This window comes from Grus americana, chromosome 15, assembly GCF_028858705.1.
Source record: "Grus americana isolate bGruAme1 chromosome 15, bGruAme1.mat, whole genome shotgun sequence".
Taxonomy (NCBI): Eukaryota; Metazoa; Chordata; class Aves; order Gruiformes; family Gruidae; genus Grus; species Grus americana.
Genome location: NC_072866.1, coordinates 15,738,214 through 15,763,799, shown reverse-complemented (window position 1 = coordinate 15,763,799; position 25,586 = coordinate 15,738,214). Strand labels below are relative to the sequence as shown.

The following is a 25,586-nucleotide window of genomic DNA, read 5'->3' as shown; positions in this document are numbered from 1 at the left end:
GCCATCCTGCCCCGCTCTGGTTTGAAAGCAGCGCCCCGCCGGGCGGCCCGCACCGCGCCACGGCCCCGCCCGCCCTGTGATTGGCGAGAGAAAGGGAGGGAGCGGGTGCGCGCCAGGCCCCGGCGTGTCTCAGCGAAGCCGTCCGGCCGGCCCCCGCTGCCGCGGCGCCGCGCGTTCCGCCCTGAGCGTCTGTGCGGGCCCCGGAGGGGGAGCCGAGCCGAGCTGAGCTGAGCTGAGCTGGGCGAGTTGCGTGCTGCCGGCGCCGCTGCTGCCATGGAGAGGGGAGGCGGCGGCAGCGGGAGGGGGTGACTCCGCGCCCCTTCCCCCGATGAGACTGTGGCTGGGCTGGCTGTGCTGCTACACCCTGTTCCTGTGGGTGCTGAGGAGGAGGATGTGGTCTGGCCCTGCCAGGTACCTGAGGAGTCCTTTATCCAGGTCCCTCTACGTGAATATGATGGGCAGCCACAGCCAGCCAGCCCCGGGCGCCAGGGAGAACCACCAGGTACAGCCCCAGAGGCAGCCGCCCTTCCCGCCCCTCCCCCACCCCGCCTTCCCTCCCCGTACCCGGCGGGGCCGGGCCGGGCTGGGCGGGGGGCTCCCCGGCGCCGGCAGGCACAGGGGCCTCCCTCCCGCCCTCCCGCCGTCCCGGGGAAGCCGGTGCCGGGGAAGCCGGGGAGCTCCGCGGGGGGGGGGGGGGGGTGTCCTCGTCCGCCGGGGCACCCTGAGGTACCGGCCGCCGCCTGGGAGGGAGGGGCGGGGGGGGGACGCGCAGCGAGGGACCCTGGAGCGGGCTGAGGGGGGCACCGGGCCGGGCAGCGCCAGACAAAGAGAGGGAATAGCTCGGTCCTCCCGGTGAGAAAGTTGACGTGTGCCCTCCGTGTGAAATACGTCCGGGAGCCTGCTGGGGACGTAAGGTGAGGTACGAGGGCTGAAGAGCCGCAGGAGGAAGGTAGTCGGGGCTGGATGCCCGCGAAGCGTGCAGTGCGCTTGGGTGTTCGCCGCGGGAGGGTCGTGGGAGCGAGTCCGGCGGCAGCGCCGGGATGGGGAGCTAACGCGGTGTCCCGAGGCTGGTAGCGCATCGGGTGGGGTGTCAGAGCCGCTCCTGAGAGATTTAAACCTTCGTCTTGCGTTTTTCCTGGTGAGCTCTGAGTAAACACCACTTGAATGAAGTTTGCAGGTGGTGGTGAATGAGGTGGGTTTGTAATCACAGAGATGTTTTAATTAATACTGGTGTATCTAGAGGAAAATTTAAAAAGTGAGCAGCTGGGAAACTGCGAAGCTCACAGAGGCCTTGGAATAGTAGTAGATGGCAAACTAGAAATGAGTTTGCAATGCGATATGACTGCAATGAAAGGTTAGTGCTATATTTGGGCAGTATAGCCACATGGTTCAGTACATTGTGGAGAAGTTAGGGGCTATACCCTTGCTGAACAATAGTTATGTGATATGATTGTATTTGGAATATGTTCAGATCTGCACTACGTTTTACCAAAATGCTGCTGAAAATCTGACAGGGAGTTCAGAAAGGCTAATAAAAGCTCTTAGAATAAGTCAATATCTTCCTTCAGCACTAAGTAAAATATACAGAGCTAGGCTAATGAAGAAGACGTAGCATAAATACTTGAGGATTGCTGCACAAAGGAAGAACCTAATTATGCATCATGATTCTTCAAGCTGATCCATTACTGGAATGCTCTGGGTGGGCACTGGCACCCAGAATCTTGCTACTGAGTGAATGTATTATTTGGGTTTAATGAATATGGTCTGCTGTTTGGATCATTCACTACATAAGTAGGATAACAGAAGCAGAATTTAGATATACAGAAGAAACTTCCTTTGGTGAACAAAGAAAATTTGAAAGTCTTTTGCGGTGTTAAAAACTATACTAGAAAGACAAGTCAAGCAAGGAAATGTGTTATGGAGGTGATTATGTCATTCACAGGTCTGCAGTGGATACTCTCCATTTCTAATTTATTGGATCTAGATTTTAAATCTAAAGTATTGATTATTTAGTAAGTTTAGTAAGATTTATGATTATCAAGTTTGTTTGTAGGTTTACTCATAAGTAAGGATTGCATGTTGAGGCCCCAGGTGCTTTCACTCTCTCCAGTTTTACTGACTTCAGTTAGTTAAAATAACATTTTCTTCCCTTCACTAATATTAGGCAAAAGTTACCAATAATAATAATAATAATATTTATTATAACAAAGGTCTTAACATATCTTTTCAGATTTTTGTGCTGTAGTTTTTCTACTATTTTGTTATAAGAGATTATTATACTTTCTGTCACGAAACTAGTGGCCTGAAAAGGGCTCTTCATATATTGTACATGGAGGAAAACAAAAGTGGTTTCTGTTGTGAGGAAGTAGTTCCACCACTTTTGTTATTTGAAATTTGGATTGGGTTTATCCTGTGTTGCTTTTTTTTTTTTTTCTTTGTATAGTTTGCTATCATTTCTATTATTCACTAGTGTTATATAGGTAGTTACCAATAACCTTATTGGCCAGATTAATCATGAAGAAGAAATAAGAGGAGGTCTGAGAACAGTGCCTAATTTCTGGAAACAAGCTTTTCAGAGTTGTCACCATCATCGTTCTGCCGATGCTCATGTCAATATATATCAATATTTAGAAGTCTTAAAGACGGGAATTGTAGGACTGCTGGTTTCCATGGTCAGATCTTGGAACTACAGGTGACAGAGTTCAGTACCAAGGTGTGGGAGCTCAGGTACAGTGCATACAATCATACCACTTATGGAACAAAGCCTATGTGTCCCAAAGCTTTGATAATTGGATACATTTTCTTCTAGATTGAAAATGGCAACATGTTGAAAGAGGCAGATCATCTGAGCCACTCCAAACCTGTCCAGTGTAGCAAGGCAGCAGCCTCATGAATGAACCTGACACATGTCCCAGCCTGCTGCTTAGCTCCACGTGGTTGTTCACTTCTGCCAGGATCTTGAAATTGGCTTCTGAAGGTGGATGGACAAAGTACACAGGCTGCTTGCTGCTTTAGTGGTTTTTTATGACTTGCTAAGGATTCCTTTCGGGAATCACTGGTCTGTGCTGATTCATTCAAGTAGCACTGCGATGCAGTGAGAAAAGACCTAAACTGGTAAATCATCAGTCTCGGGGATCCCTGTGCCAGGCTCCATCATGTGGTACAGTCTTGCTCAAAATCTGGTTTTCAGAGGAAAGGATTACTTTTGCTACCTACAAGTGTGTTTGAAAGTACAGTTGAGAGCCTGATTCTGCCAGAAATGCAGAACCCATTGTGCAAGTAGTTTTCAAAGTAAACCTAAGCAGGCATGTGTTCATTCCTTGGCTGAAGAGTCTTGGCATCCCTTGCTACTTTGGGTCAGTGTTTGATGGAGCCCCTGTTTATGGATCTGGCAGAATGATCTTGGTGCAGCTGCCTACTCCCCTCTGCTTATTGGCAGAACACTGGAATAAGAATCCTATCCATTATTGTTTGTATTACAGTAGTGACTGGAATTCCCGTTGTGCTGAACACTGTGTAAACATGTGTTAAGTGACTGTTCCTCTCCCAACAAGGTACAACAAATGTGAAGGGATCAGGATATGAGCATACATTTTGCATAGTATGGCTATAGACACAATCTTATGTGTTAAATCATTGGGGAGTTACCCCAGCTGATGGTTCACTGTACTTCTACATGCGTTTTTAGCAAGATTCTGTTAAAATTCTCTGTTTCTCTTTAAGATACTTTTAAGTCCATATCTGCACAATAAACACATGCAGCCAGATTAGGGAACGTTATTGCAAGATCTAAGGGGGACATAAGAGCGTGTTAGCTGTAGCGAATAATTCTTGATACTAGAAAACAGACACAATGGCATTAGAGATTTTATGAGAAGGGCTGACAATAACTCTGCATAAGCATAGGAGAGTGAAAAATAATAGTGATGTTCTTAATTAAAATTATATTTTAAACTTTTTCTTGTAACTTCTGCATATTGAGTGTAGAGGTTTTTTGGCTTGGCATTGCAACCTAGCAATGAGCATCCTTTTGAATTTTACTATCAGCGCTGACATTCCAGAATGCTGCAGCATTAGAGGGATTTGCTGGAGGTGCACAAGGTGGCTGTGAGGATCCTAAAATTTCAGAATTTCTATAGGTTTGCCTTGTTTTGCACAAGGTTTTTGCATTCAAAATAATGTAAAGCAGATGTTGAAGGAGGTGGTTAGATATGCCTTACACATGGACAGTAAAATATTAGGATAATGTATGGTTTATTACTTTTCCAGCTAGATTTGATATCAAAAAGTCGGATTCTTTTTCTTCACAGTTAATTGAACAATAGCTTACATATCAGAGGTAGTTTAGTTTGTATAGCAAAGGCTGTTACCAGGTAACAGAAGGCAAATGGAATCATTGGCCCATGTTAGCTTGGGCTTTTTATTTTACCAATATAAAAGTATAGAACTGCCTTTCAGCTAATACTGATGACTTCCTAAATGTGGGAACCTGCTCCTTTGTTTAGTCGAGATGCTGGGAGGCAGCTTCATAGGCATAATTGTTTCGAAAGTCTTGTGGACCTGCTTGTTGGTACTGGTAAGTGAAGAAACATAGTCCAGCAATGCTGTAAGACAAACAAGCCATTGTCTAAAGTATTGATTGGATTCTTATCTCCTGTCCTGGAAAAATACTGTAAATGCACTTGCTGATTTCTTTTCAGAGGGTGCCTAAGGAGAAGTTGAGAATGAGTTGGAAGATAGACAACATTGTTATCCCACCTCATACTATTTTATCAGCGTGGTGCTTTTCCATAGAGGACCTATGTTTGTTTTCTAGGAAAGTTACTTTGTAAAATTCTTCAAAGTGCAGGGTAATGATTAAGACAAAAATTTCTTAGTGAGTAATGGATCTTCACTTGATTCCAGTTTAAATCTAAGTTAAATTAATCCTGAAGCTTGTTGAAAAGTCTGTAGGAAAACTTATATTTTTCTATCTACGGAAATTGATAATAGCCTTCTGTGTATTCAGTATTTTTGAACTACTACTGGTTTTTTTATTGCTGAACTTTTTAATGATCCTTTATCTCTTTCTCTAGTGGTATGTCTGCAACACAGAACAGTTGTCGGAATCCCTTCAGCCTATTTTTGTCCAGAGTTATCTTGACCAAGGAACACAGATCTTCTTAAACAACAGCATTGAGAAATCAGGCTGGCTGTTTATCCAGCTCTATCACTCTTTTGTGTCCTCAATTTTTAGCCTCTTTATGTCTAGAACGTCTATCAATGGGTAAGTGACAAGTCAATCTTAGGTAAACTAAATACAGTTTGGATTCAGTGTTCAGCCCTACCCCTTGATCTGTCAGCTTTTTTAAAATTTGTAGTTTTCCCTTTGCTAGTCTAACAGATCTGAAATGCCGTACTGTGTGCTCTTAATGCCCAGCCCTCTTAATTAAAGAACACCATTTCTAGTATGGGGGGACAGAGAAGGTAATTGCAATTAATAAGAGATAGTTGGAGAACTCTAATTGTATTTTATAACCATTACTTGTATTGATTTCCTTCTGAATAAGAGAGTGTTCTCTTTGTGTTAGACAATGTATCCTTCCCTCTGCTTTCTTTCCTCCTCATCTTGCCCGTTACTTTACCTGCTGCCATATCACTGTTGTGATTGTCCTTGTTGAAGGAGGCTGTATCCAGTCAGTTCTGTATTGCATTTAAAACTCTTTCTAGTAGAGAGTGTGCACATACCCACTGCGAACCTAGGCAGATTTCTCAACAGTGCAGAAGCTGGCCAAGTATTCTGTCTGGTAACACTAACGTGGGACAGAATTTTGTCCTTTCTCTCTTATTCTGTAAAACTTAATTTCACCTCAATTTGTGTGTAAGCTGTACTTGAACAGGTAACTTCTGATGTAGCATGTTTGACTGATGAAACATCAGGAAGGCAGGAAAAGAGATGTTTATAAAACAATATTCTCCTAGTCTTACTGCATTATCTCTTCTGCAGCTGCAGGGGAGTTTAGCTGTTTGTGGGTGCTTTAGTATTTTTTCAAAAAAAGTCAGTGCCTTTTTTTTTTTGGTCACGTCACCCCATTCAGATGTATGTTTAACAAGCTATTGGTTTTGACCTTATGAAGAATGCATTTTGCTACATTTACCCGATTTCTTCACATTCCCCACCTCTGCACCTCCTACATGCTTCTGCACAGGCTGATATGAGGATAGTAGCTGTCTGCTAAGGCTTGAAAAATAATCTTTTTCCTTATTTTCTAACCACATGACTTTATGAGCTTCCCTGTGGTGTTCTTAGTTACTTGTAGCTTCATATAAAGGTTCCTTTGGTCTCCTCTTCCTTTCTCTTCCATTTTTTTTTTTTTTTTTCCAAAGGGTCTCCAGTGCTTTGAATAACACCTCACAGTGCTGTTAGGAATAATAGCTGTGAGCCAATTATACAGTGTGGACTGACACAAGTGTGCTGCGAGGGGGCTCTACTTAAATTGGCTGTGTTCTGTTTATTTTTATACATTTAATGTCCTGCTTTAGTTTCTTCTATATGACTTTGTATGCTCTGTCCTTTTTGTTTGCTTGTTTCTTTGTTTGTAGTACAGTCAATCTTTCCTAGGCCACCTCCTTGTCACGTTTTTTTTTTTTATTCTTTGATTCTTTTTATCTTTGTTTACCTTTTCTTTCCCCTTGAACATAAGAGATTTCTGCTCATTGTCTTTGAGTTTAACCTGCTATCCAACATTAGTTTAAAGAATAGCATTTATCTACCTTCAATCTATTACTGACCAGTTCTTTTTCCTCTGCTTGTTCTCTTAACTCTTTCATCTTCTGAATTCTGCTATGACAGCTGAAATCTGTCACTCTGTAGTCTTCAAACAGTTACGGGCGAGTATGTCATTGACTTGATCCATAAGGAATCCAACTGTCACCTCTACCCAATTCCTTAATGAGTTGCCTATTTTCTCTTCCACAGCTCTTCATGTTGAATGCAGGATCTGCAGATAGCAGCAAAAGCCATTGTAACATACAATTAAAAAAAAATCTTTTGCCATTCCAGCAGTGTTACCCCCATCCTTTCTTTAAATCTGTTCCCTGGCTTCCCTCCTAGTTCCAGATCCTATTCCTCATTCATTGTGCATACTTCTCTGTCTGCAGCCATTTTATCTCCTCTGCTATTTCATCTTTTTTTTTTTTCTTTAAGGTAGGTGGCAGAGATTCAAATGTGCAAATGTGACAAATAAGGTTCAGCCTTTATCTTTCCCTCTCTTCCTCTCCCCTCTCTTTTTTTTTCCTTATGCAATTATTTTCTTGAGCTGCACCCTATGAGCTCTTCCTTACCTAATCAAATTCCCCCTGAAGTCTTAACCACTGTAACTGCATGTGGCTATGTGTTTGATCTCTGACAAGTGCAAGGCAAGTTGAACTGGATTTAAAATTTATCTGAGCAGTGACCTTGTCTACTATTATGTGTGACTGGTTGCTGCCAAAGCAGGTTCTAAATTACTCTATAGTCCTTCCTGTTAAAGTGTGTACAAAATCGGTCATTTCTCATTTTTACATTTCAGGCTGCTGGGAAGGGGCTCAATGTTTGTGTTTTCCCCAGAACAATTTCAAAGACTGCTTAAAATAAATCCAGAATGGAAATCCCACAGACTTCTCGATTTAGGGGCTGGGGATGGAGAAGTCACTAAAGTCATGAGTCCTCACTTTGAAGAAATCTATGCCACTGAATTGTCTGAAACTATGATATGGCAGCTTCAGAAGAAGAAGTACAGGTATTGTACTGAATACTTCCTCCATTCTTTATATCAGGCATTACAGCAAAGTAATCTATTTGTAGTATTTAATGAATGTTCAGTATTTTCAGTCAGTTCCTCTATTGTTTGATGGTTATGGAAAAGGTTAACCTGTACAAAAGCAGGAAAACAAACACACCTGATGTTCCCTCCTACCAGTGCTTTTCTTATGCAGATGTTACTTGTTACCAGTTAAGACAAAACAGTCAATGACCATTTTGTAGTCTCTTTGTTCATAGCTTGTGTAAATTGCTTTAATCAAAGGAGTCGGGAAGATGAAATTCAGATGAACAGACTAACTGAACAGTCAAAAATTGCAAAAGGAGTACTGCAGAGAAAACAAACTGAATCCTGGTAATAGGGATGCCTCAATAATCTGTGTCTATCTAATCCCACAGTATAGACAACTGTGTAAAGATTCTTTTATTCTTGCTATGCTTAGCTCCTGCTGCTAAGATTGAATAATACTTGGTAACAAAAACCTCAGCACTTTCAGAACTTTGTTCATGCACTTGTCACAGCTCCTGAAGGTTCTTGCAGACAGCAGATCCAGTCTTGTTGAGTAATGGTTAGTATTTCAGGCACTATATCACTAGACTTCAGCCTAAAGAATGAAGGAACTGTGGATTTCTTTTCTTCACCTGTCTTTGAGTGGAAACATAACAACTACTTTGCAGTCCAGGTTTGCACGCTGGTAAATCAGAGTGGATAGAATGCAGCAAGCCATTAATTATATGTCAGCTTCATTGTTCATTGAGAAGTATCTTCAGTTTCATTCTAGGACAACACATTTTTTAATACCTGGGGTTTTGGGTTTTGTCTCCTTTATTGCCTGATGATTGCAAGGCAATATAAAGGTTCATGTGGCTGTATATATAGCCATGCCCATTGTTGATTTAGTTTTCTAAAAGACTGGAAGGATCATGTCCGTCTCTTCTCATTGCCTAGGTGGCTGACCTTAGCTGCACTATCAGCGCATCCATAGGGAATTTTTGTCTTTGGTGGTTCTCTCTGAACTCAGCTTGTGTTTGTTTAACAGACTGTATCTCTTTCTCTTTCCCTTTGTAGAGTGCTTGGTATAAATGAATGGCAAAACACAGGATTTCAGTATGATGTTATCAGCTGTTTGAATTTGCTGGATCGCTGTGATCAACCACTGACTGTATTAAAAGATATTAGAAGTGTACTGGAGCCAACTAGAGGCAGAGTCATTCTGGCATTAGTTCTGCCATTTCACCCATATGTGGAAAATGGTAAGTACGCAGATTAATAGCTATTTAGGCAGGTAAAGAAAATGTTTCTAGGTTATAGCGTCCCGAATTAAATGTTTAATAAATAATTGGCATGTTTGTATTTGACTTTTACAAATAACTCGTACAGTGCATGTTCAGAAGTATGAAATCCTAGGTAAATAGGCTACATGATGTAAGCTGTTTTCTTAATTCCCCAACACACGTTGGCACCGACAAAAAGCTCAAATATTGAAGTCACATATTCTGTTCTGCCGGTTGCCACATTTGAGCTGTGTTGGAGCGACATGGGAAAACTGATCTCTGATTAGGGTCCTCTGCTGCTGTCATATAGGTAACTCCAGTTGTCTCGAGCAACCATTGAGCAAAACCATCAGAACTGTCTGTAATACTGAATAGAACAGTTTAGGTCAAACTGTTTCAAGTGCTCCAGATGAACTGCACCTAAAAATTCATAGGGAGATAATGTTCACTTTCCAACATGAGCTCTCAAAAGAAAATATAGACCCCTACTAATACAAAGTGTCAACCACTGTTTATATTGTATTAGTAACTGGAATAAAAAAGTAAAATTCAGTGCCAAAACTCCATTATTTCCCCTAGTTGTATTTTAAAGAAATACATGAGAGATTTCCAGATTAATCTGTCCTTATGACTAAACTTCAAAAGAGACTAGAAATTTTTTTTTGCGTGCCTATGATTGTGGATTTAGGTTGAGGCACCCTAAAGGTGGTTTGAATTCCAGAAGGCTGGTGTTCATCAGTCATCATTTGGACACTGGCTCTCCTCGAATATTAAGACTTCTCTGCAGAAAGGCATGTATACCCAGAAAATACAGAACTGATAATCTTAACATTCTGGTAATCACAAATGCATCAAACCGAATCTGTTTTCCTCTTTTTATATGTCAGTGGTATTTTGGTGGGAGGAGAGGAAAAGTTTTAAGTGTGAAAAATAATGCCATCAGATGAAGAATTGCTTAAAATACAGTATTTGAGCATATAATTCCGTAACTATTCTGAAAAGTAGTGTGTCTTATATGATATGGGGGGTTGACTTGCACATCTGTACAGTATTTCAAGCATATTTGGTTACAACTTATTCTTCCTATAAGGTGAAACAATATGGCTTCCTCTTTTAAAAATTCATTAAAATTCCAAATAACAGCAGTGTCTTTCAATGGCATAGTAGAAGCAGAAATAGAGAAACTATTTGGGTGACGTTTTTGTTTGTGTGCCTTCAAAACTATGTGCCATTGTCTTTTGCAATCGCTGTTGTACCCAGCATCTACTTTTCTGCATGTTGTTGGGTAACCACATGACAGACCACATGCAACTTCCTGGCTCAACGGGAGGTAGATGAATTAAGGAAGAAACTACTTGGAGTATGCTTATATCCTTCATCATTAATCTCTTACAGTATACTGTGAGGGGAATAACATGTTAAATTTATAAATCCCAAGGGACTCCAGACCTGTTCTGTGATTGTTGAATGTGGTCATTCCTACTTGTGGAAAGTTGAAATCTGTTGCAAGGTGTCTTGTAAACCAAATTCATGCTTTTGTTTGTGGTAGTGACTTGTAGCAGATTAGTGGCTTTGATTAAGGCAGTTCTGTTTCCTTACTATGTTCGAAACTTAAAAACACATTCAGTTTGTCTGTTTACCCCTATCATGGATATGGGCCCATATAAACTTCTTTAGACAATGCAAGTTAGCACACACAAAAGTTACTGTCATTCCACTGAAGATTTCCCACTTAAGAACTATTTAACTGTAGTTTAAAGAAATAGACAATGAACTGCCAGGCTGTCTTCATGATGTGCAAATCATTTTAGAATTTCAGTATTTTCATTCAGCTGTTCTACAAGACTATGCATTTTAAAAAGTGTTAGATTTGTACATATCCTTTATATTTAACAAAACAAAATATACATGGAACATTCAAAGAGAACATTTCATGGCTCAAGTAAGTTCAGCTAAATTAAAAGCAATTTGGACCCACCTAGAGAAACTTTTGAATTTTAGAGGAGGGAACAAATGGAGAAGAGATGAGGCAAGTAAGATGTTTGATCAGTGTATAGATCATTTTCTAGAAATGCAGAAATTATTTTAATCAAAATGAGGTATTTGGGTTATTACAGGTGATGTAATGGGAGGGTAATTGCAGAAACTAAGTGAATAACATAAAAGTTGCTTTAAGAGAACAAAGCAAGGTGGAGGAGGAGGTGAAATAATATCTCTGTGCTTACTGTTTGTGGAATTACAGTGACACCTAGAGTCCAAAGTAGCTTAATCATAAATTCTTTCTGGGGCTTCTCAGAGTTTTATTTTCAACGTACAGAACAAGAAGTAATGCACTTACTTGCCAAATTTAGACATGTGCAATAAGCTGGATGAATCATAGGTTATTGGACTAGTCACATAAGAACATGTATTATTATAACTTTGTATTTTTAATAGGTATCCCATGGGGTCATGTAAAAATACTTTGTATTTCCTAATATAGACATCGTATTTGCATAAAGGCATTATTAGATAATATATGACTAGACTGGTTTAAGTTTCTGTAAAATAAAAATGTCAGAGACACCATACTTCAGAAGTAGTAAACACTAGCAGCCTGGGATTATGAAATTTTCTGGTTGAACACATTGATGTCGTTGTGATTGATTGACAGGGATAAGAAGACAAAGGTGTGTTTTCCATCTTCCTGAAATACTTGGTACTAAATTGAGCTGGAAACACAGTACTGTGCTAGATGGACTCTTGCTTTGTCTCATTTGTCAGCTCTCATCTCACTGATGTGATAAATGCCTTTTCATTTTTTTAAACAAAGCCTTGCTTTATTTAAGTGATGATAAAAGGTGCAGCTGTTCTTTAGTAGGGAGAATGCCTGATTTCTGTAGATTGGCTAGGTACTTTAAAAAAAAAAAACAAAACACAAAACTACCTTGACTAGGTGGTATGCTTCAGTGTTCATGCTTGTATCCATGTTGAATGAGCATGTAAAGGCAAAACTTGGTGCTCCAGGTAATCCTGACTTTGGATGGTAGGACTGGAAGATGGGGGTTGTCTGTCTAGCAAGTGAATTTTATTTTTGCAGGAGCAGCCTCCTCACTATGACCACTACTTTCCTCTCCTAAATAGGCTAGAAAGAAGCTCCCATCCCAAATGAGCTTTACCATGATAGTACATGCATTTATATTGTCTTTTTTTTTCTGCTTGCCTGTCTACAGAATACATAGGTTTTGCTCTGTTTAAGTCATTGTTAAGATTCAGTAATTGTTGATCTGTGTGTATATCTGTTACATTGGTAACTATCACATTAACATGACTAAACCCAGAGTTTCACCTATGAAATGAATTTATTTTCTGTTGCTGTCAATTATCATACATCTTTCACAAATGCTTAATTCATGTAAAAGGAATACATGTAAATTTATGTAAAAAGAAAAAAAGACATAGAATTAAATCTAAACTGCGAAAGGAAACTTTTATGAAGCATTAACAGTTATCTTATGAAAGATGAAGTCTTTTCCCATGGTTCTTACTCTTCCAGAATGGAAAATGGAAGTAATATATTAACATAGATGTAACATACAATGCACTTGGTTTTGGTGATCTGTTTAGAAAATACTCTCGAAGAACACTGCCCTGCAAGGTTTTCTCCTCTCTTTTTAAAGCAAAGGAAGTTTGTGAGGAAGCTGAACTTCTTCATCTGCCCCTTTGCTTGCATGAGATATTGAACAAATCTGAACTGCTGCATATGGTCATCTGTTCTGATAAACATTGTCATCTTCCAAATCATCCTAGGGGAAAAATGTAGAAGTATTTCGTTAGTGATGTGAACTTTTTTTTTATAAAGGCAGAATTTCCTTTTTGAGGCAAACTCCATCCCTTTACTGTTTCAGTAAACTCCTTTTGCCCCACTTATCCAGTTGCTTTTGTCTGTGTGGCATCTACAGTATTCAAAACATACTTCTTTTTCTCTTGGCTTTTCCTAATCTCCAGGGAGCACAGAGGCAGTAAACCATACCCCTTATTTTCACTGTGTTCATATCTGAAGCTCAAACAAAGGACCAGGTCATGTCAGCAGGGGCTTGAAGTCTTTAAAGGGGTAATTACAGAGGAAAACAATTGGGGCCGTATGGAAATAAATGAAGTAAAAATGTAAAGAGGAGAAATGTTTGACTTTGTGTTCTATGTTTCTTTTGGTTTTTCCTTGCATCTCTGAAGTGGTGTGTTCCATATTCAGAACAGGAAAGAATTTATACTGTTCCTCAAGAGAAGCAACATTTTTGAAGCAGGATTTTGAATCCTTTTCCTTTGCTTGCAACTACATGTGACTTCTAAAGGGGTTTTTTGGTAACTTACATGGCACGTGCAAAATTATTGTCATATGGTCATGTAAGACTTATTGGCATACGTTTGGAACGATGAAATAAGTTGTGTGGCTTTACCCAGTGATGTTGAATATTTAGTTTAGACCCTGTAAGTTGAAGGAGGGGGAAATATCTGTATGAATGTTGTAGAGCTTTTGTAACAGTTTTCGTTAAGTTTCTGTCACCTAGCTACCCTGGGCTAAGGGAGCAAGAGGAACTACAATATAAATATTTTTCAATAATGAACTGTTAATACTTTTATGTATTTTACCAAACAGTCCAGAAACAGTTGTTGAGACCTCTTCTTGACAAAATACAAATTTATGGAAGCTTCATTTTTAAATGTACATACATACACTATATAAGGTATATGCTATCATATAATATATATATAAAATATATCAATTGTATATGTATGGTCATTTAGAATGCTTTATAATGTCTTTAACTGTTGTGCAGAATACTTTTTTTTTAGATCTTTATCTACTTTAAAAAAAGAAAAATCTATTTCTAGAGGAAATAGAAATAGTATACTCTTGAAAACTGTCGGTTCCTCTTTTTCCCCATAAATTTCAGTTTTGGTAGACAGATACTTACAGGCTGTCGGTAACGTTCAGCATACTTCTGCTTTTGAAGTTCTTGGGCAATCGCTTGAAAAATTTTTCGTCCACTATTGATTTTCTGTAAATTATTTCAAATATTTTAGGTCAGTGCTACATTTTAAGTTGGGAGAAACATATTTTTCTACCTTTTATAATTCTGTCTTTTTCCCTGTGTATGTCTTTGGGAATGTTACTAAATAACACTTCAAGAACATACAGTTCGGCAGGCAGAAGGGTTTTTAATTATATTAATGTTACATCTCTTGACATATATACCTTCTTTAATGGATGTTTAAATGTATGGCATCTGATTTTTATTCAAGGATACATGATGATAAAGGTTCTTAATAGACTTGTTTTAAATACACTAGGGCTTACCTGAATGCACTGAACAAAAAATTAATAGCTAACCCTGTTATTTTTAGAAGTTTAAGCAAAATTTACTTACCTAAAGGAAGCTGTGTATTAGAGATGGCCTTTACATAGAGTGACTTTATCCTGTATTCAATTCATTAAAAATAAACTAATTAATTAGCTAAATGTAAAATCATTAACTAGTATTGTACAAATCTGAAGTGAAGCCTTAACAACTCTAACTAAATAATTGATTAATTACAAAATTGATAAAGACAGAAAAAAAAAAGTTCTGAATCACAGACAAAGCAAACAAAGTGATAACGTACACAGTTCTCTGTTCTTTGGTCTTCGTTCCTGCTTTTCTTTAGCAGCTTTGGTTTTAACTGGAGGGAGGGATAATAAAATAAAAAAAGATTGAAATATAAGATGAGAAGCCAACTGCTAAAGTAGCAGAATAGTTAAAAGCATCCACTACTATGTAGATAGAAGTCTTTCATTAGATCAGCTTACACCATTGGAAAAATCAGAGCAGTTTTCATGCCCGTAAGGCCTTTTTCAGCTTCTGGTAGTAGATGTGGCAAGTATTTTTGCTTTGAGTAGATTGGGACCTCCCTGAAGCACTGCCCAATTCTCAAAAATAAACCAATGGCATCAGAGACATCAGTTTTTCCCCTGAAGAAGGCTTGATTAATTTTTCCCACTATACTACTTCACCTAGTTTGAAGAAAAACAAAAATTAAAAAGACCATCCTGTCTTTATGTCTGGACAGTAATCACTACAGCAAAGAACTATTCTACCATATCATACCACTTAGGACTGTGAAGTCCTCATTCTCATGTCAAAGTCTCATTATTATGTAAACATTCCAGTTGCAGCTTTGGGTGTTTGTTTTTAACTAAACACAAAATTTGTTCTAAATTAAAAAATAAAAATCCAGTATTTATGTAATTTTTAACCAGGTGCATTTTGATATGTTCTTCTCCTATAAGCATAAAATTTCTTCCAAGTCACTGATATTTTTAAATTTTACCAAGGACTCTGTTCTGTATATGTACAATGTATGAATAGAACTTCGTTACACACGTGAAGTCAGTCTGCAGTAACTTTACTGCAGCTCCCAAATACTTCGACATTAAATTTAAATTATTTTACTTTTACTGGAAACTAATCCAGAGAGTTGATGATTTAAGATGGTAATTTCTACTTCTGCTTTTTAAGCGTGCCTTGATAGATAATCTTGATTGATCAACTTGCTGATTAATACTCTCAGGGTAATTTAAACTTTTCTTTTAGACACTTTACTGAAAAAAGAAAATGAGGTTGCTATTGAGAGTACAGACATGTGCCATACAAGAGTCAGCAGATGTGTGCAGCATATGAACTTTGACCGACCACCTCTTTAAAACTTAATCATAAAAGTTACGGAATCTGGGAATGTCTTTTTATTCTCCTTATGGAGATGTTAAAACTGCTCAGATTTACAAAATGAACAAAATCAGAAAAATCACTTTAAGCCTACCTTGTAGACTGCAAAGAATGTGAATACAGTAGTGCTGTATAGAAACATTAAGGATGAGGCGATGATCAGGAAGATGAAGACGAGTTTTCCATTGCCGTGCTGCATTTCCTCTCCTTTATTAAAAGTGAGTGTTAGAATAAAGGACACTTGTTCTGATTCACGTAATTTTCTTAAGATTATGCCTTTCAGCCCCCTTCCTCTGAGGAATTAAAAAACCTTATGCCCATCAATATTTTCTGGTTCATTTTCAGTCTAAATTCCTTAGATCACTTTTGTTTCCCTGAATGTTTGCAAGGGCAATGGAGACTTGTTATTTTTTATTATGAACCCTTCTTTTAAGGGTAGACAGTGAATAGAATCCACTTTTCTGCTGTCAAAGAGGAATATCTGAATAAAACTTAAACTTTTGTTCAGAAATGCAATTAGATAGAGGAAGGAAGGAATATAGGGAAAGTAATAATCCAGGTAGTGTTTGTTTGGGTTTTTTTTCTATTTTTAGGCACGTAAAACTGAAATGTAGTTAATGGAGTCTCATCACTTTCTTAACTAGAAGGCAAATGGTACAAAGGTTCAGAACTACAACTTTTTGCTCAAGTTGGCACAGTGGATCCCCAGGTGTGAGAGCCTGTGCTCTGTTGTATGTATTTCCACTAAATGTCAGTTTCTTGACTTCTCATTTTTCTGTTGATACTTCCTTTCTGATAGCCATTAAAGTCTTTATGTAAGAGGGTGCGGCGTGTTGTTAGATAACACAGAGTACAAAACTTCTTTCTTTTGTAGAATTCTAGTCTCATTTGTACCATATGACAGACGAGTCTAATTAGCAAATGAGGTTAAGATGCTTATTTGTAGAATCCCTCCATGGTTTTACTATTAATATTTTACTATAGTCATACTTCTCCGAATGGTTTTGTTGGTATTTCCATCTTAAATGCCATTCTTGGCAGTGTAAATAGAGTATTTAGGAAAGATAATTTATTTAAGATGCTTCATTAAGAAGGAATAATCAACTGACCTGTTTTCGTTAGTACTGTTCCATCTCCTGTTTGTTTAGCACGCGGTGAACTTGAATTTGAAAATGATATTCCACAGATATAAACAGCATTGTCATCTACAGTCAGATCATTGATCTGAAGTGAAATGTTTTTTTCTGAAAAAAAATGTACTTTGAACTTCTGCTGCTTTTTGCACTCAGGAATACACAAATCCTCATGTTTGTTAGTTAAAAAGCGAAACCATAGAACTTGAGGTGGGAACAAGGAGCATCCAGAGGCAGAGAAAGCACATGATAGGAACACAGTTTGCATGGAGGAGTCAGCTTCCTGAAATCTGGGTTGTGTTACCTTGACTTGGCAGGTATCTGCAGCACCTGTTGAGAATAAAAAATTGGTAATGTCAGGGACAGTTAAAAAGCAAGTCACAATCTGAAAAGAAAATAAGCTACTTCTGATTCATTTGGGTAAAGGTGGGAGGAAAGGAGGAAAAGCAGCTGTGTTTCAAACTTGAACTTTTAAGATTGTTTCCAGCAAACTTGTAGAAAATTCCTGCAGCTCGCCCATTCATTTAACCGTTTCACCTATGTGGTAGTGTGCTTAGCTTTCTGTTTTTCCGAAAAAGTATAGAGAAAATTCGTATATCTAAAATACTGTGATTGTCACCTTTAGCCCTGGAGAAGACCAAAAGAATACTGTGTGTAGTTCCCTGCCTCAAATTTAGTCCTGAATGTTTTGGGGATTTGGGGGGGGATAGTGGGTATTGTGGGACAACTCTAGATGCTCAGTGGAGTAGTTCTGCAAGGGTTTCTCCCTCCTCTGCTATTTCTAATCTGCGAGCCTGATGGCAGGCAGTGAAAATGTCATAAATGGAGACATTTATAATTTAGCAATTTCATAACATTGATTAGAATTCATAATAGTTCCTAGACATTCTTCTACTTCATCACATATATTGACTCTGGGTTTCTAAGGATAATAATATTGCTTGTTAGTTCTGACATTTAAAGATGTGTGTAGAGAAAACAGGAAGATTAATCAGAGAAGAGAATTCTAATTAAGGAACTGAAATGTAAGGTTTAATGTGACTGGCCTGGGAAATTTTTTTAAGTCCTTATTGAAATCCATAATTTAAATACTGTTTTAGTATATTTAGTTTTATTCAAATAAATTGCTTAGTTATTTAAACAATGGAATTGAGATTATTGCAGGGAAAATGAAGGTAGTAGTTTAACAGCATCCTTTTCTACTTCTTAGAAAATAACAAATTAGAAGAAAAATAAACTGAAGTCTATTAATCTACTGCCTGTCCATGGTGGACAATCACCATTGTCCCTTCATCATTTTTCTCACTGAGTGTTTTATGGACCAAATCCAAGCAGATTCAGTGTCGGTGACTTCTACAGAAATAAACTGAAATTCTACCTCTGTGTCAGATCAACATCAGAGCCATTCCACAGCAGCTACAGTGATTGTAGTGATACAAGTTGTCGGTGTACTTGCACCCTGTGTGGTGAAAGGCAGGAGCTTGTGCTTCTGCAGTTGATCCCTTCGTTTCAAGCTTACTCTAGGGCTCTGGGTGGCCTTGCAGAGCAGAACTCCATGGCTTCAGTTCATGTAGATACTGTCTGCTGAACTTCCCAAACCCTCCTCCCAAAGAAGCACAGCTGCCCTGAAACCCTGCTGCTGCTGGAGCATTCTTTGCAGGGAAGTGCAGTAGGATTTGACCCTGAAATGCTCCTGTAATCTATGATTTCTGACTTTGGGAAGAAAAAGCATTTGCTAACGGCTGCTTAATTTGGAAGTTGTATGAAGATAGCAGAAATTAGCTTGATTCTCAGCAAGACTTCTTACTTTTCTTATTTTCTAGCTATGTTGCAAATCATAACCACAACATTTTCAAACTTGTTTAACTGCTATTACATGGGAAAATACAGGAAACTTTAAAAAGTCTTACCAGCACTGTACAGAATCCAGTCAATTGCCAGCATTAGCACATTTTTTAAATTGTTGAAAGATGCCATTTCTTGTATCTCTCTGGAAACGATTCTACTCGAAGAGGAACTTAGGAAATCTTTGGAGTTGCAGAACGCTCTGAATCACAAGATTTAGAACTTCCTGTTTAGAAGGGCGTTTACTATTGCATTTAGTAAACTGGTTAAAGGTACAGAGCAAACCAGAAAACATTTGTGGATGACATTACTTGGAAAATGAGTGAAGAGTTTTACATTTTGAATTTCTGAGAGTTGTGTCTGTAACCCTTCAGATTATTTTATTGGATATAACAAATGACAACGTTCAGCATGCTACAAGTGTTTGTCTCCTTAATTTTATATGACCCTAAGCAGTCTTTACCGTATCAGCTAGTAGGTGGCCACTGGAGGAACAGCGATTCTGTATCCATCCATTATAATGTGGTGGTGTATTGATGGAAGCTTCACAGCAACTCAATTTTCAACTTGCTGGCTCTATTTACTGTAATTACCTGAAGCCATCTTTGGACAGACAGTGGGCATAAAGAAAGAATTTTATAATATTGGAAAAGATCTTCATTAAATAGTTTGCCTATCCATGTCTGCTGAACACCAGCTGCTAATGGAAGTTACTTTTCAGCTACTCTTGGGACTGCTAGTTAAAAATGTAGCAAAATATAACCTTAAGAAGTAGCCGCTTCTGAGCAATAGGCAAAACCTTGAACTGATCTTGCAACAGCTCTACAAATGGCTTGTCAACCTCATATGTGGAGTGGCATGGAATATAATCTGTGTAGTGTGCAATGCTCAATAAAGTTTTCTTCATAATTTAAACAAAACTGTTTTGTTTCTTCAGTAGGTGGCAAGTGGGAAAAGCCCTCAGAAGTTTTGGAAATCAAAGGGCACACTTGGGAAGAACAGGTGAATAGCCTGCCAGAAGTTTTCAGTAAAGCTGGTTTTGCCATAGAGGCTTTCACCAGACTGCCATACCTATGTGAAGGTGATATGTATAATGACTACTATGTACTAGATGATGCTGTCTTCGTCCTCAAGCCAGTGTAAGCGCGTATGAAGTAAATCTGCAGAATCTAACCCAAGAAGCAGCCTCTGAAAGAGCGGTTTGATTTATGGTTACTTAAAGGGAGGGAATTCCGGGATTGCCATGCTAAATAAATACCATGTAAGAAATTTAAAGGCCAAAATACTAATGTATTTCTTTGTAGTGCGATTAGGGGGGGAAAAAAAAAAAAGGTTGTTTTTTAAACAGACTCTTCAGTTGAGAATTTCTTTTTTTACCAGCTCTTAAACCACCAATGCATTCTGCAGTCCAGCAGCAATGGGGGATATTTTTTTATACTTACCTGCAACAGGGATCAGATCCAAACAAAAGCAATAGTCCTAATAATGATGAAACATACAATGTGAACTGTTGTTAAAGAAATCAAGCAAAATCTGGCAATAAAGTTATCCATTCAGTTCAAGCCTTGTTGACTATAAACTGTTGAAATGGATATTCTTCCATGCTAAGTTACTTTCTCTCTTACTGTCATTCTTCACATGTTTTTAATCATGCTAATAAACTTTTTTTGAGATGACTTTTTGCATTAACTTTTGTGTTCATTTTTGTGACCATAGCCACGCTTGTCTGCAGAAACTGCTCTTTGTGTTGAGAATCGAGCTCTCAGTAGCAGCACAACCTTGCATTTATTTAAACAGCATTTAAGTATTGTTTAAAGGGATAAAAGTCCACAAAAAATGTATCACTTTTGGTTGGGTTTCCCTCATGTTCCTCTCAAAGCCTCATAAATCCTCATTGCTTTTGCATATGCCATTTTCCAGCAAAAAGGGTATGGTAGAACTTGCCAAAACTGTACTTTAAACTGGTGGGTTTTAGTAACAAAGTTTCTAAGCAAGTTGTTCCTAAAGGTTTTCAGCTTAAAAGACTTGCAGGCAGCTTCTTGCAAATTTTGCGAGTCAAACTGCCTGTGAGGATCAGGCTCTAGGGACCTGATTTTGAAGGTTTTGCTAGCTTGGGACATTTTCTTTTCTCCAGGAGCATTAAATAAATGCTATTTATTTTAACATGTCTTGTTTTAAGAACTCTGTTTAAAATGGATAATTTCTGGCAGTTGGGATATAACCTTCCTTTAAAACAACGAGCGGCATCATAAGTAGTGCAGACCTGGCAGGCGTATGTCGTATGTTGCTTGGGATGTAAGTGTTGTGAGAGAGCAGAGAAGCCTCAGCCTGTAAATCAGCTGGTAAGTAAAGTAAGAACTGACTTATCTTTTGCTAAAGTTGTGTGTTGTGTTGTTTGGGGGTTTTTTTAGTGATTGGTGATCTTACACCAGGTAGGATGTTTACACATGTCTTTTTAGATTTACTTTGGGCTTCCTTTGCCTGATGGTTAGTGATTTTTCTTGCTGATTTAGTTATCTTTGAGAAATACTAAGTGTTCTGTAGTATGGGGTGAGGGGGTTGACTGGTGGGTTGTTTTCAATGGTAATTCAGGCTCAGTATTAATTCTCGTTTCAGCATGTGCTGTTGAATTTTGGCATGGAGTACAATCAGATTTGTCTGTTGAAAAAATAAGCTATGTATGCTTTGGAATGAATCCATTTATTTGTTACCTTCATTTGTACTCATCTAATAGTGGGAAAATATGTTTCTTAATGTGTAATGAATTTAGCTTCATGTAGCAAATATGTATTAAGACAGAATTCTTCAAAGGTACTTAAGTGTTTTAATCCCACAGGTTAAAAATCACACAAGATACAATGCATTTCATGTCTCTCGTATCTTTTAGTCCTGTCACTTAGGACTTTGGTTTGTAATAGCTTTGGGAGGTTTTGGGACAGAAGGTGCAATGTAAATAAGTGGGGTTTTTTCCTTAAGATTTCCTATTTTGTTCCCTCTATTTAAAGAAGTATTCTTACACTTGAGATGGGGAATTAAAACACTTACTAAAACATGAACAGTAACAGGGAAAGGCTATGAACAGAGTAAGCTTAAATTCTAAGGGACCATGTTTGACAGGGTCAAAACCCTGCTTAGTCCTGTTGAATGTACACCCATACTTCTAAAATCAGAGTTCCTTTTGAAGGAAGGGGTGCAGTGTGGCTCATCGTGTCAGGGAAGGGACTCCTTTCTCTTTCCAGACCTTGAGAGCACATTTGTGTGCGGTTGATGTCTGCTCACACATCCCGTGCAGAGAAACTCTTGAGTCCAGTAGTTGATTAAATTGCCTGAAATACTTTAAGATGTCATCCAAGGGGACAAGTGTTTATTGCAAGTCTGATGTCCAAATTCATTCCTCCTGGGCTCGGGGAACCTGCCTCATCCCTCCACTGTCCCTGTCCTGCTGCAGGTGATGGTGCACAAATCACACCTCGGTGGTCTCACGTGCAGTGTTTTACCCTGGAGAGTAACTAAACTATCTGTTCTGTCAAGGTGGCACTGGATGTGTTGCATCGCAGGAAAAAGATCCCGTGCAAGAGCACGATTTAGTCAGAAACTTTCAACACAAAGTTGGAACAACTTCGTCTCGCAGAAACCACAGACTCATTTTGCTGGGCAACCCCAGGTACAGCTGGTTCATATTCTGCTCCAAGGAGCCCAGGGCCAACTGCCCGTGCTTGGGGGGGGGGGGGGGGGGGTTGTAGGGGGAGCAGGGTGCTGGGCAGCACCAGCCTGGCCTGTATGTTGCCCCAACGCAAGTGGTGGAGCACTCTTCATCTCCAGAGAGGAAGCATCCTCTTCTGCCTGGGTTGGAGTGCCTCGTCCTCCGAGCCCCCAGCAGAGGAGACGTTTCCCCTCCCCGCTGGCTGAGGGCCGGGTGCTGCTGGGCAGACACCTGCAGCTGTGAGGCGGTGCTGGCCCCAGTCCCTGCCCCCGGCTCTCGGGGTCCCTGCCTGGAGCCGCCCAGCTCATTGCACTGCGAGTGCAGGGAAGGAGGCGCACACGGCAGAGGCAGGTAAAGTGCTGTGGGGTCCTGGCTCTCCCTATAGATGCACCAAGAACCCCACATCTCTTTCTTCTTTTCTGCCCTCCCCTCACTTCCCCTCTCCCTTGCCAGCCTGAACTTGGGGGTTTCCTCGTCACATATGGGGCTTTTTTGCAGAGGTGCTAGAGCCTGGCTGCAAGGGGGAGGATGGGTGCTGGCGGCGCATGGACTTATCAGCAAGACTTCTGATTTTGAGGTTAGCTTTCTAGTTATCAAGCTTTAGATAAGGCATCAGCTGCATTGGAGGGAGTGATAAAATGTCTAGGATTTCTTCACATGGAAGAGCAGCTGCTTGGGGAGCAAGGGGAGAAGGTGATCTGGGAGCTCCTCATAACCCGAGAGTTCTGCAAGGGTGACATCTCAGAGATCTGATCACAGCATATGCTGCCATGGTGCAAGGAACGATCTCGGGAGAAATGCTGGATGAGATCTGCAGAGATCCCCACAGGGTGATTTGGGGTTGTCTGAAAGCTGCAGTGACCTTCTGCAAACGGACTAGTTTCACTGACAAAAGGAACTATTTCATCCTGCAAATTGTTTTATCATGCAGGGCTGTTTCACAGCAGACTTTTTCTGTATCTGCTAGGTGTCCATTGGAGTTAGAATAAAACAGCACTTCCCTTAGCATTTAATCTCCTTATATATTAATTCAGCATGCTTTAATTAAAATACACTCCCTGATCAAAGTGAATGAGTTGGAATAAACAAATCAGGATTGACATTGGTAGCATGATTTAAGCTTTGCAGAGTAATCAAACCTTACTGCAAAATTAATAGGGCAAAGGCAGAAACAAACACAAGAAAGTTCATTGTCGAGGAAACCAGATACATCTGAATGAGACATGTACTGTGGCGCTCCCAAAAGAATAGCTAATGAAAAGGGTTTCAGTCTGTGCAAGAGCAGGACAGAGGCGGTAGCTTCTTAAAGTCTAATGTTTAAATTTTTCATCATCCATCAGTTTGAGTCACTCCTGTTACAAGACTGGAGTTAAGTATTTGCGATAGACTGAAGTGTTGCTAGAGGCTGTTGAAAGACATTTTCATAAGAGTACCTTGCTGATACATGAGATTAAACAATCTGGAAAAGGCATTCATATTTATCAAATACTCAGATCTGTAACTCAAGCCGTGGCAGAGAACTCTAAAAAAACAAAACAAAAGAATGGATCCAAATTCAGCAACAAAAAGAAATGCAGAAACTAAGTGTGGCTGCAGATAAACCCTTGAAATGAAGGAGACAAAGTCATCTCGAGGTCAGAGCAAAGTTGGCCAACGGGGCCCTTCGTGTCATTTGTTAAAATCATGGACTAATCCCAGTGTAAGAAGGTGCAATCTGTAGAGCAGAGCATCATCTAATATCTCAGATGAACTACTTGTTTTACCTGTGGGGATGATGAGTCTCAGGGCTGGGCAGAGGGCCAGGCTGAGGGTGCAGAGGCAGAAAATCCTCTGTGCAGTAAACGGTGCAACGTGGATTAAAGCAGCTAATGGTCCCTGGTGCTGCAGAGGGAACGTGGCTGCAGAAACACCTGTGTGAGCAAGACCTGCTCGGTCTCTGCTTCCTTTCCATCCCAGTGCATTAGTGCAATGTGTATCCTTGTCCTTCAGGAACTAGATCGAAAGCAACAAATTCATTTCATATAGGACAGCTGTGAGACTGTGAGTCTTTTCTGATGAGAATCAGTGACACCCTGGTGAAAAACTGGGTATCCCGTTGCTGCCTTTCCAGATTATCTTTCAGTGGTCTTTACACCGTGTAGCACGGGACAGCAGGGATAGAAAAAGCTACTAAACCACATATTTCCATAGCACAAGGACATTTTCCCCCTTTTTGCAGAGTGACGGCAGCAGGGAGGGGAGCACTCCCTCACCCTTCCTGCCTGCAGCACCCTGCGCTGACACAGGTTGAGCAAGATGGCCCGTTCGAGTTCAGAGATCTGCAAATGAAGGGTCCCAGACCTGGTCTGCAGTAATTGTGCAGGCAATTAACGAGCTAGAAAAGGCTTAGGGTTCGTTTGGAGCTTCTTTACTATTTCCTTTTTCACACCCTCTATTTCTTTTTTATTACTGGAGTTTGAAAAGGGTTAGTTTGTTTGCTTTAACAAAACTGCATGTAAGTCATATTTAGGTGGAATGTGGCTTAGCAAATAAACGGTGCTACTAGGAAGAAAATTGAAAGAGCTACTTGGTTAAAGGGAAATAAATCTGGCTGCGCATACACACTTGGTGGACTTGTATTTGCATAAAGTATATATTCTGGAAAAAGATCTAAATTAAAAACTTGGGAGCAAGCACTTTTAGATCATTCTGATCTCTATCTGTGTGCCATAGCTTAAGCTATCTCTGATTTATAGCTACGAAAGTTTGGGTGATTATTGCCTTTTGACTCTGTTCTTTTAATTTTCTTTTTCAATCCAAGTATCTTTTCATTCTGATAAACACTAGAAGAAATGTCCAGACTTTTGAAGATATGTTTCTTATTGGTATCGATGAATCATGCTGAGATTACCCACAGTCAGAACTCTGAAGGTAAGACCAGAACTCTTGTATGAGGGATTTATTTTGTGTGGATGGCAAAAGCTGTGTGTAGCAAAATAGATGCAGTACTGTTTAGTAACTAGGACCGTATTCTCTGCTCTCTTGACTTCGTGGAGCTATGCCAGCAAAGAATTTAATCAAGATTATTATTATTTAATAGCCTTTTATTTTCACTGTTTTTCTGTAAA

The 25,586-nt window shown here is 39.6% G+C and overlaps 3 protein-coding genes across 7 annotated transcripts in view; 2 read left to right on the top strand and 1 right to left on the bottom strand.

Annotated features, from left to right (window-relative positions):
• The first annotated feature begins 128 nt into the window (after nt 1–128).
• METTL9 (methyltransferase like 9) lies at nt 129–25,382 on the top strand. Of its 4 annotated transcripts, none has more exons than XM_054843275.1 (6): nt 129–502; nt 5,076–5,266; nt 7,551–7,760; nt 8,850–9,034; nt 22,308–22,440; nt 25,280–25,382. In XM_054843275.1, exons 1-6 carry the CDS (start codon nt 329–331, stop codon nt 25,293–25,295), a joined length of 909 nt encoding a protein of 302 aa, XP_054699250.1. In that variant the 5' UTR covers nt 129–328; the 3' UTR covers nt 25,296–25,382. The 4 variants fall into 4 exon arrangements, with proteins under 4 accessions (XP_054699250.1, XP_054699249.1, XP_054699252.1 ...); XM_054843274.1 differs by lacking the exons at nt 22,308–22,440; nt 25,280–25,382 and adding exons at nt 13,692–13,779; nt 19,714–19,931 and having other exon boundaries at nt 130–502; XM_054843277.1 differs by lacking the exons at nt 22,308–22,440; nt 25,280–25,382 and adding an exon at nt 19,714–20,450 and having other exon boundaries at nt 133–502.
• Nucleotides 10,941–18,973, bottom strand: IGSF6 (immunoglobulin superfamily member 6). 2 transcript variants are annotated; one of them, XR_008579426.1, is made up of 7 exons: nt 18,842–18,973; nt 16,908–17,261; nt 15,893–16,005; nt 14,699–14,755; nt 14,464–14,513; nt 14,011–14,094; nt 12,790–12,840 (listed from the first exon to the last, which is right to left on the bottom strand). XR_008579426.1 is itself a non-coding variant. In XM_054843279.1 (6 exons), exons 1-6 carry the CDS (start codon nt 18,906–18,908, stop codon nt 12,802–12,804), a joined length of 714 nt encoding a protein of 237 aa, XP_054699254.1. In that variant the 5' UTR covers nt 18,909–18,973; the 3' UTR covers nt 10,941–12,801. The 2 variants fall into 2 exon arrangements, 1 of the variants encoding a protein (XP_054699254.1); XM_054843279.1 differs by lacking the exon at nt 14,464–14,513 and having other exon boundaries at nt 10,941–12,840.
• OTOA (otoancorin) overlaps nt 25,302–25,586 on the top strand; it is a 37,864-nt gene continuing 37,579 nt past the window's right edge. Inside the window, exon 1 of the mRNA XM_054843280.1 lies at nt 25,302–25,389. Coding sequence (XP_054699255.1) covers nt 25,311–25,389 — 79 coding nt within the window. The 5' untranslated portion in view covers nt 25,302–25,310. The remainder of the gene's footprint in view (nt 25,390–25,586) is intronic.

Bases quoted from the DNA above. Each gene is read 5' to 3' on its own strand.
- METTL9 (XM_054843277.1), top strand. From the start codon at position 329: ATGAGACTGTGGCTGGGCTGGCTGTGCTGCTACACCCTGTTCCTGTGG. The intron at 5,267-7,550 runs GTAAGTGACAAG...TTTACATTTCAG, and splicing joins TCTAGAACGTCTATCAATGG to GCTGCTGGGAAGGGGCTCAA. The intron at 9,035-19,713 runs GTAAGTACGCAG...TTGTTTCTTCAG, and splicing joins TCACCCATATGTGGAAAATG to TAGGTGGCAAGTGGGAAAAG.
- IGSF6 (XM_054843279.1), bottom strand. From the start codon at position 18,908: ATGGCATCTTTCAACAATTTAAAAAATGTGCTAATGCTGGCAATTGAC. The intron at 14,756-15,892 runs GTAGGCTTAAAG...CCCTCCCTCCAG, and splicing joins CATTCTTTGCAGTCTACAAG to TTAAAACCAAAGCTGCTAAA. The intron at 12,841-14,010 runs GTAAGTATCTGT...TTTTTCCCCTAG, and splicing joins CTGAACGTTACCGACAGCCT to GATGATTTGGAAGATGACAA.